Source organism: Canis lupus, chromosome 36 (genome assembly GCF_048164855.1).
Source record: "Canis lupus baileyi chromosome 36, mCanLup2.hap1, whole genome shotgun sequence".
Lineage (NCBI taxonomy): Eukaryota > Metazoa > Chordata > Mammalia > Carnivora > Canidae > Canis > Canis lupus.
This window is the reverse complement of record NC_132873.1, coordinates 16,874,065-16,892,108: the sequence shown is the minus strand read 5'-3', so window position 1 is coordinate 16,892,108 and position 18,044 is coordinate 16,874,065. Positions and strand designations below refer to the sequence as shown.

At 37.4% G+C, this 18,044-nt stretch overlaps 1 protein-coding gene across 5 annotated transcripts in view; it reads left to right on the top strand.

Moving 5' to 3' along the window:
* Positions 1 to 18,044, top strand: part of PARD3B (par-3 family cell polarity regulator beta) — a 987,000-nt gene that overhangs the window by 782,025 nt on the left and 186,931 nt on the right. For all 5 annotated transcript variants that reach the window (XM_072813099.1, XM_072813097.1, XM_072813100.1 and 2 more), the window contains one exon: positions 7,943 to 8,053. In XM_072813099.1, the coding sequence (XP_072669200.1) occupies positions 7,943 to 8,053 (111 nt within the window). The remainder of the gene's footprint in view (positions 1 to 7,942; positions 8,054 to 18,044) is intronic.

Genomic DNA, 18,044 nt, shown 5'->3' with positions numbered 1-18,044 from the left:
TCCATGTGAATAATCCATGTGATGTGTCATGGGAGCTCAGTAAATGAATGAATGATTGAATGAATGAATGGATGGATGGATGGATGGATGGATGGATGGATAAATGAACCATTATTAAATTCTACTTCCCCACGTGGCCTTTTAGGGCCTCCCTACCTAGGCAAAATTGCAACATAAGAGGTCTGATTTGGGTATTTTTCTATAACCCTTTCTGAGATTCTTTTTTTTTTTTTTTTCCTGAGATTCGTTTCTGCCTTGTATAGTCTATTTATTTTGATTTCTCAGTTTGTACTAAGAAGTCTCATTTTAAGGATAGAAACCATTTCTCTTGTTGCATCATACTAATAAACTAATTACCTGGGAGCTCCTCCACTGTCTATCCATCAATTCTATAAGTGAACTAGTTACTTCTTCTAGAAGCTGCTTTACTTAAGTCTCCTCCTATCTAAGGCCAGTCTCTGGAGGTTCTCTATATATCCCTGTCTTCTTCTCTTGTCTCTCTGGAGGTTCTCTATTATCCCTCTCCTCTTCTCTTGTCAAGAACTTTGTTCTCCTATATGAGTGTTCACAGCATTCTTCACAAGAGCCAAAAGATGAACACAGCCCAAAAGTCCATCAACAGATGAATGGGTAAACAAATATGGTATGTATGTACCAGGGAATGTTATTCAGCCTTAAAAAAAAGGAAATCCTGATGCATGCTGTAGCACGGATGAACCCTGAAGACATGGTGCTAAGTGAAATGAGCCAAACACCAAAGAACAAATATTGTATGATTCCATTTATATGAAGTAACTAGAATAGTCAAATTCATAGAGACAGAAAGTAGAATAGTGGTTGCCAGGGACTGGGAGAGGGAGAAATGGGGAGCTGCTCTTTAGTGGGTACCTGGAGACAAGTGGTAGTTGATGGTTGCACAACATTGTGACTGTACTTAATGCCACTGACTATACTTAATGCCACTGAACTGTCTATTTAATAATGATTAAAATGATATACCTTGTTATGAATATTTTCACACACTAAAAAAAACAAAATAGCTGTTTTCTCCTCTCTCTTCCATTTCCAACCTCTTACACTCTGACATTTCTTCCTATCACCAAGCAAAAGTCCTCTAGTATCAGCCAAATTGAAAATCTCCTTTTTCAACATTCCGACCCAACCTTCAGCAATCACCCTTCCAGCCAAAGTCTTTGAAGCAGTTGGACACACACAGATACACATTTTCACACTTACCTACCATTCACTCTTGAGATCACTGTCACCTGGCCTCTGCTCATGCCACTCCCGTGAACCATGCCCACATAATGAATGGCTCTAAAGTGCCAAATCCAGTGAACTCTGGAGTCCTGACCTCAGTGAACTTCTCAAGGGCATTTTCCTCTAGTGTTCCTGGCACCTTTACAGCGCCCTTCTTGTGGGTCTCTTATACTGCACTCTCCTGATTTTCTTCATCTCTCGAGCTGTTCTTTTTCTGTCACTTATATACATGGCCTCCCCATCTCTCTCTCTGGCCTTCAAATATTACAGTTCCTTAGGACTCTGTCCTCATCCCTAGTCCATGTTTTTGAATTTCCCAAAGATATACTAAAATAACCATGTTGAAAAGTCAACTTTCAGTCCCTTGTCCCTGACCCACCATTTTCAAACCGCTGTCTTCACTTCTCCAGTCTAGGCCATCTTTGTCTTTCACCCACACTCCTGTGGCACTCACCGACTGGCTTTACTGTCTTTTTTTTTTTTTTAAGATTTTATTTTTTTATTCATAGAGACACACACAGAGAGAGAGAGAGAGACAGACACAGGTAGAGGGAGAAGAAGGCGCATTCAGGGAGCCTGACGCATGACTCGATCCTGAGTCTCCAGGATCAAACCCTGGGCTGCAGGCTGTGCTAAACCACCGCACCACCAGGGCTGCCCTGGCTTTACTGTCTTAATTTGTTGCTTTTTACTTAAGCAACCAGGATGATCTTTTAAAATGTGTATCACAGGGGTGCCTAGATGGCTCAGTGGTTGAGGGTCTGCCTTTGGCTTGGGGCCTGATCCTGGGGTCCCACATTGGGCTCCCCCCAGGAGCCTACTTCTCTCTCTGCCTATGTCTCTGTCTCTGTCTCTGTGTCTCTCATGAATAAATAAATAAAATCTTTTTTAAAATGTGCATCACATTGTATCACTTCTGCTTAGAATGACTTGCTTATGCCCGTTTCTCCTCTATTGACTCTAAATTTACCATTCCTTATCTAGTTTCTCTGTCCCTTGATTTACTAAAATAGGACCTTATGCCACTGTTAGGCTCAACTCCAGATCTCTCTTACACTTGCACTATGGGTTCCTTGCCCTGCTTTCCATCCTAATCCTGTGTGTTCTTCTGGTCTCCTTATCAAACTACTCTGGCCTTCTTTTACCACTTGGAATGTGCCAGATCTTCCCTATGTCATGAAGTGCTGTGTATGCTTATCTTCCTCCCATAAGGCTTATCTCCCATCTCTCCTTGTCTGGAGGCTCTTACCTATGCAGTCTCAGTGTAAATGTCATTTCCTCACTGAAGACTTCCCCAACCAATCAATCTCCTATTATAGTCTCCTAAACCCTTCATAGCATTTTTTTTTACAATTTATAATCGCATATTTGTATTTGTTTGATGCCCACCTCCTCCATTAGAATATAAATTCCATAGGGGTATTGTCTGGATTTGCATCCCAACTCTACATCCATATATACTAAGGTGCTTATGACAATGACCACCACAGAATAGATGCCTAATAAATATTTTTTAAACAAATGCATGAATGGAAGAAGAAAGGGGAACAGAAAGAAAACTAGTTTCCATAAAGCTGTTTCATGTAGCCTTTCTGTAGAAATGAACAGGGACAGGTGTTTTAAGCAAAACTTATAATTCATGAAAATCTAAATTTACATAAAGGGTATGTTGAAAGGTGATTTTTCCACTTTACAAAAAGATCCATCATAAGAGTCTTTAAACAGTCTTCCCAGGTACATGGAAAGCAAGATTTTATTGATTCAAACCATATGTTTGCACTGAATTCTTTAGGAAAATATCTTTTATATAAAGCAAGGTTGACCTACAAGCAATTTCCTTAAGGCACCTAGCCCAGAATGGCCAACTCTCAAATTTCCTAGGTAATAGATAATGGGAGGCCTGGAATGCAGGGGATATTTGAAACCATAGAATGCAAAGCAATAATTTCAGCCATTTAGAGTTCTTGTGACTTTTCTCACAAAAATAACTAACTAATGGAGAGATGAATTAATGTTCTTGAACCTCCCCAACTCTTCTTTCTGTATGTCCATGAAAGTAAAAAAGGCTGGGAAGTGACCCCCAGATAGGCTGACATAAGACGGGACACCAGGCTTATATAATTCACCAAACTGATGCTTTTTTCCCAACTCCCCACACCCTCCCACCACCGCCACTGATAATTAAGTTGTCTGATTGCAAAACTGGAAAAAAGAATTTGGTGTGTTAATAAATAAAAGCAATTAACTTCTCTGGGTCTCAATGTCCTCGTCTTAACAATGTGGGAGTCCTTTTGAAGATTATTGTTTTATAATTCTGTTCTTGAACCTACCCAAACTTTACAAAATAAGATAATTTATGACTGTTCTCTGTCTAATGAAATAAATTTCACAGCTATTTCTGCCTTCTTCTTGGAAACTTTAATAAATGATCATGGAGTTTAAATCAAAACATTTATATTATTTGTAGAATTGGTTGGTTTGACTATTGATGGTTCTTGCTAAGAAGAAAATGCTTTGCAGAATTTACTTACAACTACCTTTATCAGACTTTTTCCACTATGATAAAAACACAGTAAGCTGTTTTTGAGCTGCAGTACAAGTGAGTTATTTTAGCAACAGGAAGAAAAAACAATTCACTGGTTGTGGTAATAAAGATCAGGGTAGACTCAGGAATAGGTTAGTTTTCCCTTCAAAAACAAGACTTCTTTCATCTCAGATAATCCAAACCTTCAAATTTAGAAGAAATATTTGGGACATAGAAGAAAAACATGCTTAATGTCTATGGAATTTTGGGCAATATTTTTGCCCTCATCAACTTCTTGAAGCATTATTCTATCCTCACTCCTCACAATTTTGATTTTTTTGGCCCAGTTTTACTGTATTTGATGACATTTTGAGGGAAAGCTATTTCTCTAAGTGATGTACAAAGATATTAACTTCTCACATAAAGAAATTTAGACTCTTCTACATGGGTCTGAAAAGCTGAAGAATGTACATATGAAAAAACACATTATTTATATATCTCCTGCTTTGTAAGTTAAGGAGAGATCTTAAATATGTCAACAAATCTGAGTTATATTAGGAAGTTAGTGATCTTATATCTTGTCTGTATTTTTTCCTTAGTCTATAAATGACACTAGGTCATTTCTTCAGTGGGAAAGAAGAATTGATTAAGAAATAGAAGGGGGACCAGGAAAAAAAGGTCTGGGGGGTGATAGAGTGAAAATTCATAGTTGATCCACCAGAATCCCCAAACAAGACTGGATACAGCAAGAATTACAGTGGAAGCAAAGGCAGATGGCGAGATGGCAATGGGGAAAGAGAAAGTTCATGAGCAAGAATTTACTAATTGAAATTATAAATTGAAAAATTTATAGAAGAGTCAAGACCAGGAGAGGCATCTGAGGAAAGCAGGGTGCTTTGAGCTCTAATAACAACAGAAATATGGGTATTAGCAATGAGAACTTCCATGCGTGATACCCACTGCTGCCACTTGATTGACAGCCTCTACTTTGGACTGAAACACAATCCTAAAAGACAAAATATTTACCAATTTTTACAAAATTCTGAAGAAGATGGGAGTTTCAGGTTTATGAGTCAGGTCTTCATGTGAGGATATTCTGACTCACTGTGTATGTTGGGAAGTTGGGGACAGAGATGGGGATCAGAGACAGGCAGTCAGCATGAGCATGTGTAGGGTCCTCAGTTTGGATGGATGGACAGACACATAGATAAATGGATACACAGATAATTACATAGGTAGAGTGAGCAAGCTATGTATGTATACATACATTTATATATACAGAAGTAACATTTACAGCTATTTAATAAGAAACAAAGGAAAATGGCATTTCCTGTAGTTTGACAAGAATCTTTAACGTAACTAAAGAATATGGATAATTTAATGATTTTTTCCTCATTATTAGGAGACATAAGTTACTTTCATTATGTGTTGATACCAAGACCATAGGAGATTACTTCTAAGGAAAATATCTGTTGGGGAAAATGCCTGTTATTTAAGAATGTGTCCTAGTATTAACCATAGCTTTATTATTGTTTCAAATGTGCACTTTTATTTTCCTAACACTGCTAAGGAAATGCAATGCTCTTTTAAAACATCATAATTGCAAAGAATCCTAGAGCATTGTTGGTCCGAAAGCAAACTGGTGCAGCCAATATGGAAAACAGCATGGAGGTTCCTCAAAAAAATTAAAAGTGGAACTACATCCAGATGGCCAACAGACACATGAAAAGATGCTCAACATCACTGACCGTCAGAGAACTACAAATCAAAACCACAATGAGGTATAACCTCATACCTGTCAAAATGGCTAAAATCAACAATACAATAAATAATAGGTGTTGGTGAGGATGTAGAGAGAAAGGAACTCTGTGCACTATTGAGAATGCATATTGGTGCAGCCATTGTAGAAAACAGGATAGAGTTTTCTCATAAAGTTAAAAATAGAACTACCCTACAATCCAGCAATTGCACTACTAGGTATTTACCCAAAAAACACAAAAATACTAATTCAAAGAGATACATGCACCCTGATATTTTTAGCAGCATTATCTACAATAGCCAAATTATGGAAACAAGCCCAAGTGTCCATTGACTGATGAATGGATAAAGAAGATGTGGTATATGGAATATTACTCAGCCATTAAAAAAGAATGAAATCTTGCCATTTGCAATGATGTGGATAGAACTAGAGGGTATTATGCTAAGCAAAATACATTACTCAGAGACAGACAAATACCATGTGATTTCACTCGTGGAATTTAAGAAAGAAAAAGAGAAAAGAAAGAGGAAGGCAAACTAAGAAACAGACTTAACTATAGAGAACAAAATGATGGTTAACAGAGGGGTGGGAGGGGAGAAGGGTGGGGGATGGGTGAAATATGTGTTGGGGATTAAGGAGAGCACTTGCTGTGATGAGTACTGGCTGTTGTATGGAAGTGTTGAATCACTGTATGCTATACCTGAAACTAATATTCTACTATATGTTAACTAACTGGAATTTAAATAAAAACTATTAAAAAATGGAACTAACTTATGATCCAGCAATTCTACTTCTGGATATATATCCAAAGGCATTGAGTTCAGGATCCCCCAGAGATATCTCTACTCCCATGTTCATTAGAGCATTATTTATGATAGCCAAGATAGGAAACATTCTAATTGCCTATCAATAGATGAATGGATTAAGAAGATGCAGTGTGTGTGTGCGTGTGTGTGTGTAAACACATGCACAGATAACATGTATATATGCATATACATACACACATAGATGCATATATATGTATATACATATATGTACACTGTATATGTGCACATATATGTATGTATGTATATATATGTGTGTGTGTGTGTGTGTATATATATACATATACACTGTGCAGGCTGAAAAAGACAAATTCAGAGAAATAGTAGAGCAGTGGTTACCAGGCATTGGGGAGAGGGGGAAATGGGGAGATTTGGGTCAAAAGGCAAAAACTTCCAGTTATAAAACGAATAAGTTTCAGATCCAATGTACAGCATGGTGATTGTAGCTAATAAAAATCTATTCTATATTTGAGTGTTACTGAGATTAGATCTTAAATGCTCTCACTACAAAAAAACAATAGTGACTATGTGATGGGATGAAAGTGGTAGCTAATACTGTGGTAGGAATCATTTTGCAACTTAGAAATGTATCAAATCAACAGTGGTACACATTAAATTTACACAATGGGGATCCCTGGGTGGCGCAGCGGTTTGGCACCTGCCTTTGGCCCAGGGCGTGATCCTGGAGACCCAGGATCGAATCCCACATCAGGCTCGCGGTGTATGGAGCCTGCTTCTCCCTCTGCCTGTGTCTCTGCCTCTCTCTCTCTCTCTGTGACTATCATAAATAAATAAAAATTTAAAAAATAATAATAAAATAAATTTACACAATGTTGCATGTCCATCATACCTCAATAAAGCTGGAGGAAAAAAAAAAAAACCCAATGTATTATAATTGCCACTGTTCCCAGTTAGCTACAAATATCGCAGGCATGAGGAGTTCTGAGAGCATACTGACCCTAGGCTGATTTAGGATGATGGGGCTACCTGAGAGAGTATATGTTGTGTGAAGGAGACAGGGCTCTGAAGGAGACACCGCAAATTCTAATCCCAGCCCTTCCCTGAATTGGTTTGGGTAAGCAAGGACAAAAGCCTCATGTGTAAAGTGAGAGTAGTAAACTAAGTGTTTGATGAAGTCCCTTGAAGCACCATCATTATCTAGTCTCATGAGTTTAACTTTAAATGTCAATGCCACTTGCAGCTCTGGAGGCCTATTTAGGAGTTCAGTCAGTTTTTAGTCATATATTAATGATAACCTTTCAGTTCTTTCATTTCTAGTGAATTAATGGTTTGAGATTTTTACTCTTTAACCACATGACTTTGTGCATGCTGCACATTCAGTATCTCAGTGGAAAGATGGAAGGTTAGAAGAAAGAGAGGAAAAGGAGGGGAATTTAGTGACTATTTTTTTTCCTCTTTCAATATCTTATTTTACTTCCATTTTACGCAAAATGATTTTGTACTACTTAGAATAAAGAATTATGGTTTGATGGTTCATCTTATAAATATTTTAAATTTACCACCAAAAGAACATGGTTATTGTTAACAATCATCTTCCCTTTCATATTCTTCTAGATTTGGAAAGAAGAAAGATGACAGGGGTGGCAAGGCTGAGCAGAAGGGTACTCTGAAGCATGGCGGCCTGAGGGAAGAAGAGCTGGAAAAAATGAAAGAAGAACGTGAAAGGTGAGCAGAAATGCTGAGCTACTGATTTTGTTTGGGCCTATGGCCTGTGTTTGTTTGGGTTATTGCATCAATCAACTGGAGAAATTTTATTTTAAGAAGCATAAAGTTTGACCAATATACAAGGAAAAGTACCTGATATAAATGGAACCTCCCTGTCTGAGGAATTTTTATTATATTTGGAGAAGAAATTAACTTTATGCTTTTATTATATTGGTATTTATAATTCCAAAATATGCTACCCCAGTTTTGACGATATCAGTGTATATTTTCCCTATGGTTTAAACAATAAGTTTCTTTTTTTTTTTTTTTTTAATGAAAAGGTCATTTTGATGTTGATGTTTAGAACTATCAAATTTCCATAGTCTGTTCCTAATTTCTGTCAAGCTGTTGTATGCCTTCTTAATTTTATTCTGCTAAATCCATTTGGGTGGTGTAATTTGAGAAGTGCATGTCCTTCATTTTTAAAAAGCCAGTGTCTTTTATTAGGCTATCAGCAAGTTGCAAAGTATGTCGCCCATCTGTTAAAGGGCCGGTTTCGTTTACTGAAATAATGACAGTTTGCAAGGGCTGAATTCTCCTGTTTGAGGAGCTTAATGTTCCATTTGGACAAGAGGCCCTTCACTTATCTTTGAGGTGAACTCTGGCACTTACCCCAAGTCGATGTGTAAATGTCTGATTTTGAAACATGTCATTGAATATTCATATTTCTCCTGAAAAATTCTTCACCTTCACAACCAAATGGATCTTGGAGAGAGACTGAGATTATGACAAAACTAGCATATAATTTTAAGTATTGATTCTGATTTTATCATGCACAAAGTCAGATTTGTCCAACTTGCCACTTGCTTATTAGTAACAATAGCCCTTGCAGTTTTTAAAGAGTCCATTCTTGTCCTTATTTTAATACTCCAGTAATACATACTAAGAAAATCCTACTCATTCATCCTGTTTTCTAGCACAGAGCAAGTTGAATAGCTACTGTTAACGTCTGACTGCTGTCTTGTAGTCTGTTCCCATTGAGAGGGCTGACTTGATCAATAGCAAGGAGAGAAACCCTACTTAGTCCTTTCTCATTTTAAAGACGTTGATCAGCTCTTGTTTCCAGGATCAGTGGAGCAGTTAAAAGGAAATCAAGTGTGTTACATTGTTGTTGACTATTATTCACCTGACAGAGCTGCCCCCCAAAACAGGGAAGATGAATTCTCCACTGTAGCCCACGATTCACTTATCCTGTAAAGTTAAATGTAATTCAGGCTGAGATTTTAATGCATCTATCAGCAAAGACATCTAGGTGTTGAGGCAACATCATAGATCTTTGCTGCTCCCCTAACTTCACTTACCCAGGCACCACATCCTTGCCTCATCTTCAGGAAACTGAGCTGTTTGACAGAAAGCAGACTGTATATTTTTTGTAGCTCAATACTTGCTTAGGGTTGGGAGGGTTTACTCTTAGTAGCTAGGGAACTGTGTGCCAGCTAGAAAATTGATAACCCATAAAATAAGGTGGGTTGTCTTTAAGCAAGAGTTCATTTCCTTTCTGGGGTTGCCTTAAGGAAGCAGGTGCCTGAGGGAGTTTTGTTCTTAAAAGCAAGGTTGTAAATTTACCTCAGCTGGTTATATAGGCTTCAGGTCCAATTTTCTTAAAATATGTCTGGTCAAAATATTGAAAGAACTGTGCTGTTAGCCTCCACTTAGGCCACTTCCCACACATGAACACGTAAAACACATCTGATATGGGTTTCTTAGAGACAAAGTTATCTCAATCATATGAGAGGGGAAGAAGTTGGAGGAGTTGATTTATGGTTAGGTCCTACAGAATTAATGACCAAGAGCATTTCAGCAGCTCAGGAGCAGAGGACCACAGCGGGTGGAGGTGGAGGCTCAACACTTGGCATTCCTCCCAACCCAAGAGTCCCATTTCTTGGCTCGCCATCATCTGTAGAAAACCAACTCACACCCCTTAGAGAAAGTGAGAGTATTACTCGTTGTGACATGGCCATGGAAATAAATAGAATAAAATAAGAAACAGTGTATAAAAGTTCACGAAGTTGTCTTTTTTTCTAATACCTTTAGAATTTGTTACTTTAAGGTGATTCAAACTGTCCTAATGCTTATTTGTTTCATTCTAGCTGTCACAGTTATAATAGTTTTCCATTAACATATCCCTTCTCCAAAGGATTTTTTTTTTTAATTTTATTTATGAGAGAAAGGGAGAGAGAGCCAGCATGCAGGGCAGAGGGAAGGGGAGAAACAGACTCCCCGCTGAGCAGGGAGCCCCATGCGGGCCTCAATCCCAGGACCCTGGGATCAATGATCTGAGTCAAAGGCAGACACTTAACCAACTGAGCCACCCAGACACCCCAAAGGATTTGAAATAATTAAATAAAATATATATTGTATGGTGCTAGAGCCAACTTGTATCAGCGTGTGAGAAGAATTTTGGGAGCTGGTTGTTAAACCACTGGGTAGCTTAAAGTTGGTCATGGTGGGAGTAATTTACACCATAGAAATTGGCAAATGCAATAAATTGGGTTTGTGTTTTTAAAAAGCCAGTTAATCAATATACCACTTAGGGGTTATACCAACCCTAGTATATCACCAAGAAAAAATTATCCAAAATAACGTTAAATAAAAAAATATTCATCTAAATAAAGCCATATGACTTCTTCTAGCTGTGTTTCTCAAAGTATAGTCCATAGACGACCTGCATCAAAATGAATCACATGGAGAGCTTGTTAAAAATAAGATTCTTGAGTCTCACATCAGACTTGCAGAATCAGAATCTTGGGAGTTGGAGCCCAGGAATCTGTATTTAATCGGCAAGCCCAGTGTGATTCTTCAGCATTCTAAAGTCTGAGAACCACTGACTTGAAGGGACAGGATTTGATTGGAACATTAAACTATCCTTATCCTATGAAAAATCACATAAAGATTTTTTTTCCCTTAGAGAATTGAATAAGCCAGTCTAAAAATATTGTCATCTTTCTCATTTGCCCTCTCTGAAGCATCCTATCTTACTGGCCTTTTTTTTTTTTTTTTTTTTTTTTTTTACCACAAGAGAGAAACCCTTGCCAGTGCTCACTCATCTAAGAGAATTTGGAATGCTTACTCCTGGTATCATCCATACACACAAAACTTACAAAAACAATAAGTTCATTAAGAAAATTTTGGAGACATGGGATGCCTGGATGGCTCAGCGGTTGAGTGTGTCTGCCTTTGACTCAGGGTGTGATCCTGGAATCCGGGATCAAGTTCCACATCGGGCTCCCTGCATAAGCCTGCTTCTCCCTCTGCCTATGTCTCTGCTTCTCTCTCTCTCTGTCTCTCATGAATAAATAAATAAAATCATTAAAAAAATTTTTGGAGACATAAAGAAGTATAAAGGAGATTGATATGATCATGCATAATTCCATAAATAATTGTTAATACTTTATGATCTTTTTACTATATATATTTTTTGAAACTTGATAGCCATGCTGCATATATCTCCCTTTTTCCACACCATTAAATTGTGAGCATTTCCCCATGTCATAATATTTTGAAAATATGCATATTTGAGGATCAATATACCATAACTTACTTATCTTCTATTGTCAAACATTTAGTCTGTTTGAATTTTTCACTCTTCCAAATAAGACTTTGATGAGCATCCAGATACAAAAGTCCTTATAGATGACCTCTAAAATCGCATAGTTTCTGTTTGAAGGTTCAATTTCCTCATAACTATTTTGCCTAAGGATTAATTTAACCTCAACTCTAAATTTTAGGATTATATTATTCATCTTCATTCCTCCCATTATTTTTCTTATAATATGCACCACATCTCATTTTAATGTACCTTCATATTTAATTCCTGATCAGGAATTGGTTTTAGTGCTATATATGAATAACTTTAGCATATAGCCATAGCAATAAAAAGTAAAAAAAAAAAAAAAAAAAAAAAGTCCATAGGAGTTGGAGTGAAGTATAAGGTTAAATTGGAGGAATACAGAGTCTAGAACAGTGGTTCTCAGGAGGAGACAATTTTGCTCCCAAAGAAACATTTGGCTGTATCTGGAGACATTTTGATTGTCACAACTCCGAAGGAAGAATGGGCACGTGAAAGGAATTGCTACCTCAATGTGCTGGGTAGAGGCCAGGAATGCAACCAAACATTCTACAATGCACAAGACAGTCCTGTCCCTTAACAATGAGTTGTCTTACTCAAACAGTCAGTAGTGTGTAGGCTGAAAACCCCTGTTCTGACTCTGGACTTCACAGACATTAGAATTTCCTTGTCTCATGATATCTGTGGATAACACAGAGAAATGTACACCAAGTGACATAACCCTAAAATTATTAGATATTTGAGGGACTGTAGCCAAAGATTGCTAATGAATATTTCATCAATATAAACTTGCAAGAAAAAAAAGTTTTTCTTCAAAACTTATTTTTAACTCTGGCCTGCTGAGCATTGGCATCAATGCTGTTGATCAGATTGTGAATGCCAAGAAGCTGCAGGGGTTGATAATGTGTTGATGACAGAATCATCTGGAACAATGGACTGAATCAAACATAGAGAAACTTAATAGGAATAAATGTAAAGTCTTGATTTTAGGTCCAAAAATGAACGGTACAAACACAGGATGTGGAACGTTTGACTTAATACCAAATATATAAAAAAATCGCCTGATGGTTTTAGTTGAGGGTAAGTTTAGCATGAGTCAACATGAGGATGTGCCTGCCAAAAACTTAATCCAGTCCTAGGCTACATTACTGGAAGTTCATGTGTAACATGAAGGAAGAAATAATAATCCCTGATTTACACTACTCAGATCACACTTGGAATATCCCATTGCCTCTCTCACACACACAGAATAGCAACAACTGAAGGACCTGGAAATATATAATCCGTAGAGGTAAGACTTAGATGATTTCACGTGACCAAAGAACTTCCACATAAAAGAGGAATTAAATGTATTTTATTACATCCATTCTGTTCTCTCTCTCTCTCTCTCTCTTTCTCTCTGTCTTTCTCTGCTTATTCATCCATTCATTTATTTTCTTGAAGATACTGATGGGGAGTCATTTTAAGAGAGGTAGTCTTCAACTTAATAGAAGGAAAAACATCCTAACAATTAGAGTGCCACATGAGAGTGAGCTTGTTGATACTGAAAAATGTCTAATAAGACGCTGATGATTACAATGAGAAAGGATTAATGCATGAGGAAAGTATTGGACTCGATCAGAGTTTCATGAACTTGAGTCATTGATATATTACCTTCATTGTCTTATTTATATTTATATATTCAAATAAGTAAAATATTATATAGAAGCAAAACCACATAAGTTAATGTAACTATCTACATTCAAACCCCATACCACCACCTAAAAATCATGTTGTGTATCATTAATGCTGCATTGTCCTTGGGTGATCTCTTCGGATTTTCCCAGATCTCAGGGTCTGAGAAATATTATAAATATGTTCAAGTATAGAAGCATTTACTTTGTGTTTTCTAGGGCAGCTTTCTTGAACGTGATACAGCATTGGTTCGTGGTAGTATATGCACTATTCTTACCTGAGTGGATAAGCCCAAGCTTCTTGCTCAAAATTGCGTGCAAGGATTTTCTTAGTCTCGTGTTTGATTTCCTGAGCTAAGCATGTGTCCTCTCCTGACACAAGTCAAACAGCCCATTGCAGCGAAGCCCTGTTTTAAATAAACTCATCATTTTGTTCATGCTTCAGTGAGATTGGCCATAATGAAACATTAGTTCCAAATGCCTATATCCATTGCTAGAAGGATGAATCCAATATTATATTCAAAGATTATTTCCCCTAGAATTTTTTAATCAAGTGAAATTAAATTAACATTTTCCAAACATTCTGATTATATAAATTAGTATGGTGAGCTGAAAGCAAGAGATTGTCCTAACAAATCAGTAAACGTATTTTTGGTGTTTAATGCTAAGACTTTACCTTACGTCTGTAACCGTCTCCAAAGTGTGAAATTAACCAGATTCTTGTACCTACAAAGAGCCTAAGTGTATGCATGTTGTACTTGTATTGTTAATACCTTCTCAAAAATCAAGTGAAGATTGGTTAAAGAAAAATTAGTGTCCCCCTCATTTATTTATGATTATTGTACTGAGGGGAAACGTCTCCATTGACACCAAAAGGCTGTCTCCCGTTGAAGTCCCATATTACTGACCCTGAAATGAAATTTCACTAAATGAAACTTCTTCCTAGAATGGGGGAGGGCGGATGTAGTTTAATAACATATGAGTTTTTGCTCTAAGGTCTTCTATTACTCTTAATACCATGTTAGAGTTTATTTTGCAAGGGAACTCATTTACTGTGTGAATGAAACGTTGTTTTTGTAGATCTTATTAGAATCTTAGCAGGATAAATGAGGAGATGAGGGGCAAAGAGGCAGCTTCCCCAGCTTCAGGATTGAGGAGCATGAAAACATATGGCTCTTGTTTTCAACAACTGGCCTGCATGGAATGCCTAAGTGAGAGTGGGGCTAAGATTTAGGCAGGCTGATTGGTTTCAGTGTCTGACTTGAGGGTTCTTAGTTTTCTTTCCTTCAGGAAGCCTTCCAAGAGCTGCAGAGGCTTCTCTCTTGCCTTATCAGCTGAGCTGCTTGTGGCCTGTTCCCTTAGTTTAAATCAATACATGTGTTTTTGATATTTGGTGAACCAAGATTTAATTATGCAGCTGCAAGTTCCCTACATAAACGAAATTCATCTTAGAGAAATAAAAACATTCAGAAACCATTTATAGTTTCAGAATACAAGTGGGTGAAAATCTATTCCCAACCTCTCAGCATTTTATTTAATTATGGGAGATTTTTATGTTACTGGAAATTGAAATGAAAACCAGAATAAGGCTAGCGTTTATCCAACATTTGTTCATCCTGAGAAATGAAGATGCTTACTGTATTCTAAGAAGGAAAAGGAAAGTAGGTTCTGAATTAATATTTTAGCTATAACCTACATAAATATGGCACTCCTAAATGCATAGAGCGACAAATGAATTGATAGGATTGTCATTATTGTATCCTAAAAAGAGTGCATATTAAAGAACCAGAAGGTTGTTTTCTTTAATTTGCCAAGAGACTCTCTATAATTAATTATTTACTGAACTTAAACTTTGGCACTATTTAAACTGTTGAAAACACCCATGTTTTGGCATGATTACATACAAATGATTAATTCAGCATGGTTTTACTCCTCACTGAATATCCCTGTCTTTTGCAGTAGAATTTGCTAGGTCCTGTGGTGTGGGCAAAATAAAATGTTGGAATGGTTCCCGGTCTTAATAGTCCCAATTTATTATTACCACTGAACCCTCGTCAGATCATGGACTGGATTAGATCCCAGTTTTTCAAAATGCCCCAATTTATGGCTCCCTTAGAATCCTGACAAAAATGTGTATTTGAATAAGGCTTTGGTTGGCTAAAAGAGATCCAGTTAATTACTTTTAGATTCTTATTAGATCATCACTGCATGGAAGTTATGAAAAATGTTAGTAGATGGTTGTTTCCCAGGACAAGGTCACATTCTCCTTTTAGGCCAACAGAAAGAAGCTGTCAGATTTTTGTTTTTTGTAGTACTAATCATCTCAGTGACTGAAAAGAGATTTGCCATATCCCAGTAATTACTATTGATGCTTGTGTTAGGGTAAAGATTAGCTCTTTTCCTAGAATAAGAATTAAAAACAGAGGGGTGGGGGGAAGGGGAGGAAGGCACACCTACCACTCCTCATGCAGGATCATTCTTTCAAGATTTACCTTTCCTTTAGAGGGATGCAGGAGTGAGACCTAGGGGAGATGCAGGTGGCTTTAATATCCATACATTTATTTGGTCTTTGTAACACTCATCTTCTCAGAATGCTTGTGGTCACCAGCAAAATTTGGCACATTACGATATTCCGATAGACAAGAGATAGGAACACCTATATCCTGATGCCATGCCAGCATTTTTTATGAGCCAAAATCCTTTTATGGAATTTGAATCAATGTTAGAAGTGCTGTATTAGCAACTACTTGTCAGCTGAGCTGGATTAATACATAAAATGAATCACTTGACTGGCATGCTTTCCAATAGTCATTCAGATAAACTTCTAAGATTAAAGTACACCAGCTCTTTAAAAAGGTGTTTTAAAAGGATACTCTTATATTCAAAGACCCTGGAGTGACATATTATATTATTGCATTCAATTGTGGTGCTGTTGAAATACATTCAGACAAGGAATTACACTAAACTCCCCACAGTGATCCCATAGAAAAGTTTAGAATGCCTAATCTGATAAACACTTGGAAAGATGCTCTAAATTCTGTTGATCTGGATGGTTGGCCTTAATATACACATAAAAATATATTCAACGTAATAATAATAAAAAATTGGTAACTCACTGAATTTATGCCAATCGGAGATATAGATATATTTAGTTTAATGGCAGTTCCATGCAGCAGAAGCAGAACTTGAGGAAAGCATTTTCTATGAAAGTTTTGCTGACTGTAACTAAGTGGAAGGCCATTTGGTGGCTAGAATTTAGGAAGGAGAGTCCCATTTCCTTCCATTCTATCAGTTGTTTTCATGGGGACGTTGCCTAACCCACTTAGAAGATATATTTAAAGTCCCTCTTTTTATCATTATGAAATGAAATGGTAATAGTGATACTTCAAGGCCTTGGTTTTATGCATTTTATTCAGATAGAATTCTTTTTAATTGCTCAGTTTTTTCAAAGAAAAACAATTGAATAAATAAAACTTAAGTGAATCCAGACTATTTACTGTGGACCAGTTTGGGGCTGGACAGTGTATAAGTAGAGTTAATTCTTTAAAAGCGCTCTGAAAAATGTGGACAAATTAAACCCATAAATCAAATAGCAGTTTCCAGAATTTCTAAAGTATCTCGTCTTTATTTCATATTTTGACATACGCTATGTTGTATCCTGCTTTGGAAAACATCCATGACAACACACCCACTCTGGAGCCCAAGATGAGTTATTGTTCACATAGGTTTGCAAACTATGCAAATAGAAAAGATATTCAACCTATTATCTTCCAGAATCTGCTTTTCCCCCCTTCACATTTTTTTTTAAAGATTTTTATTTATTCATTCATGAGAGACACACAGAGAGAGAGGCAGAGACACAGGCAGAGGGAGAAGCAGGCTCCATGCAGGGAGCCTGATGAGGGACTCGATCCCGGGTCTCCAGGATCACACCCTGGGCTGAAGGCGGCACTAAACCTCTAGGCCACTGGGGCTGCCCCCCTTCACATTTTTTTTATTTAGAAATCCTAACCTAGGTCTGTGATTTACAAACACCAAACTGAATGTGCTTTATCCAAATTTCCTGGGAAATGAAAAATGCGAACAGAAGAAATGTTTCTCATCATTCTAATAATGCATACGTTAGCCCCCTATAACAAGGAATTATTCAGCCCAAAATATGATTTTTGCCCAAGTTGAGAAGCCCTGCTTTAGATAAATAGTTAACTAGATAATATACATATATAGATATAGCTAGAAATATGCTTGTAGATACTCAGTATTGTGGTTGGGCTTGAGGATGTGTATTTTAAAACCATTTCTCAAGTGATTGTTGTTTATAGCTATGTTGGGGACCAACTGGCTTATGTGGTGGCCCAGGAGAGGTGTATGGCCAAGTGGAAAGATGATAAGACTCAGGGGTGGGTCTTTAACTGGGTTAAAGGCAGACTGCATGAACACACTGTCAAGCTACTTAACTGCTTCAAGCCTCTGTGTTCTCATCTGTTAAATGAGAAGTCTGTCTCTCAGACTTTTGTGAAAAGCAATATTTATGAGGTGAGCACCTGGTTGACTCTCGGTGCCCAGTGTTATTTTCTAACCCGCTCTGGGGATTCAAGACCCCAGATAATCCATGCAGTAACCTTTGGGGGCCCAGAGCACTCCGAGGCACACCATCTGTGAAAGTTGCTGATTTGGATACTGTCGTGATGAAGAAGGCCAACTTGAATTC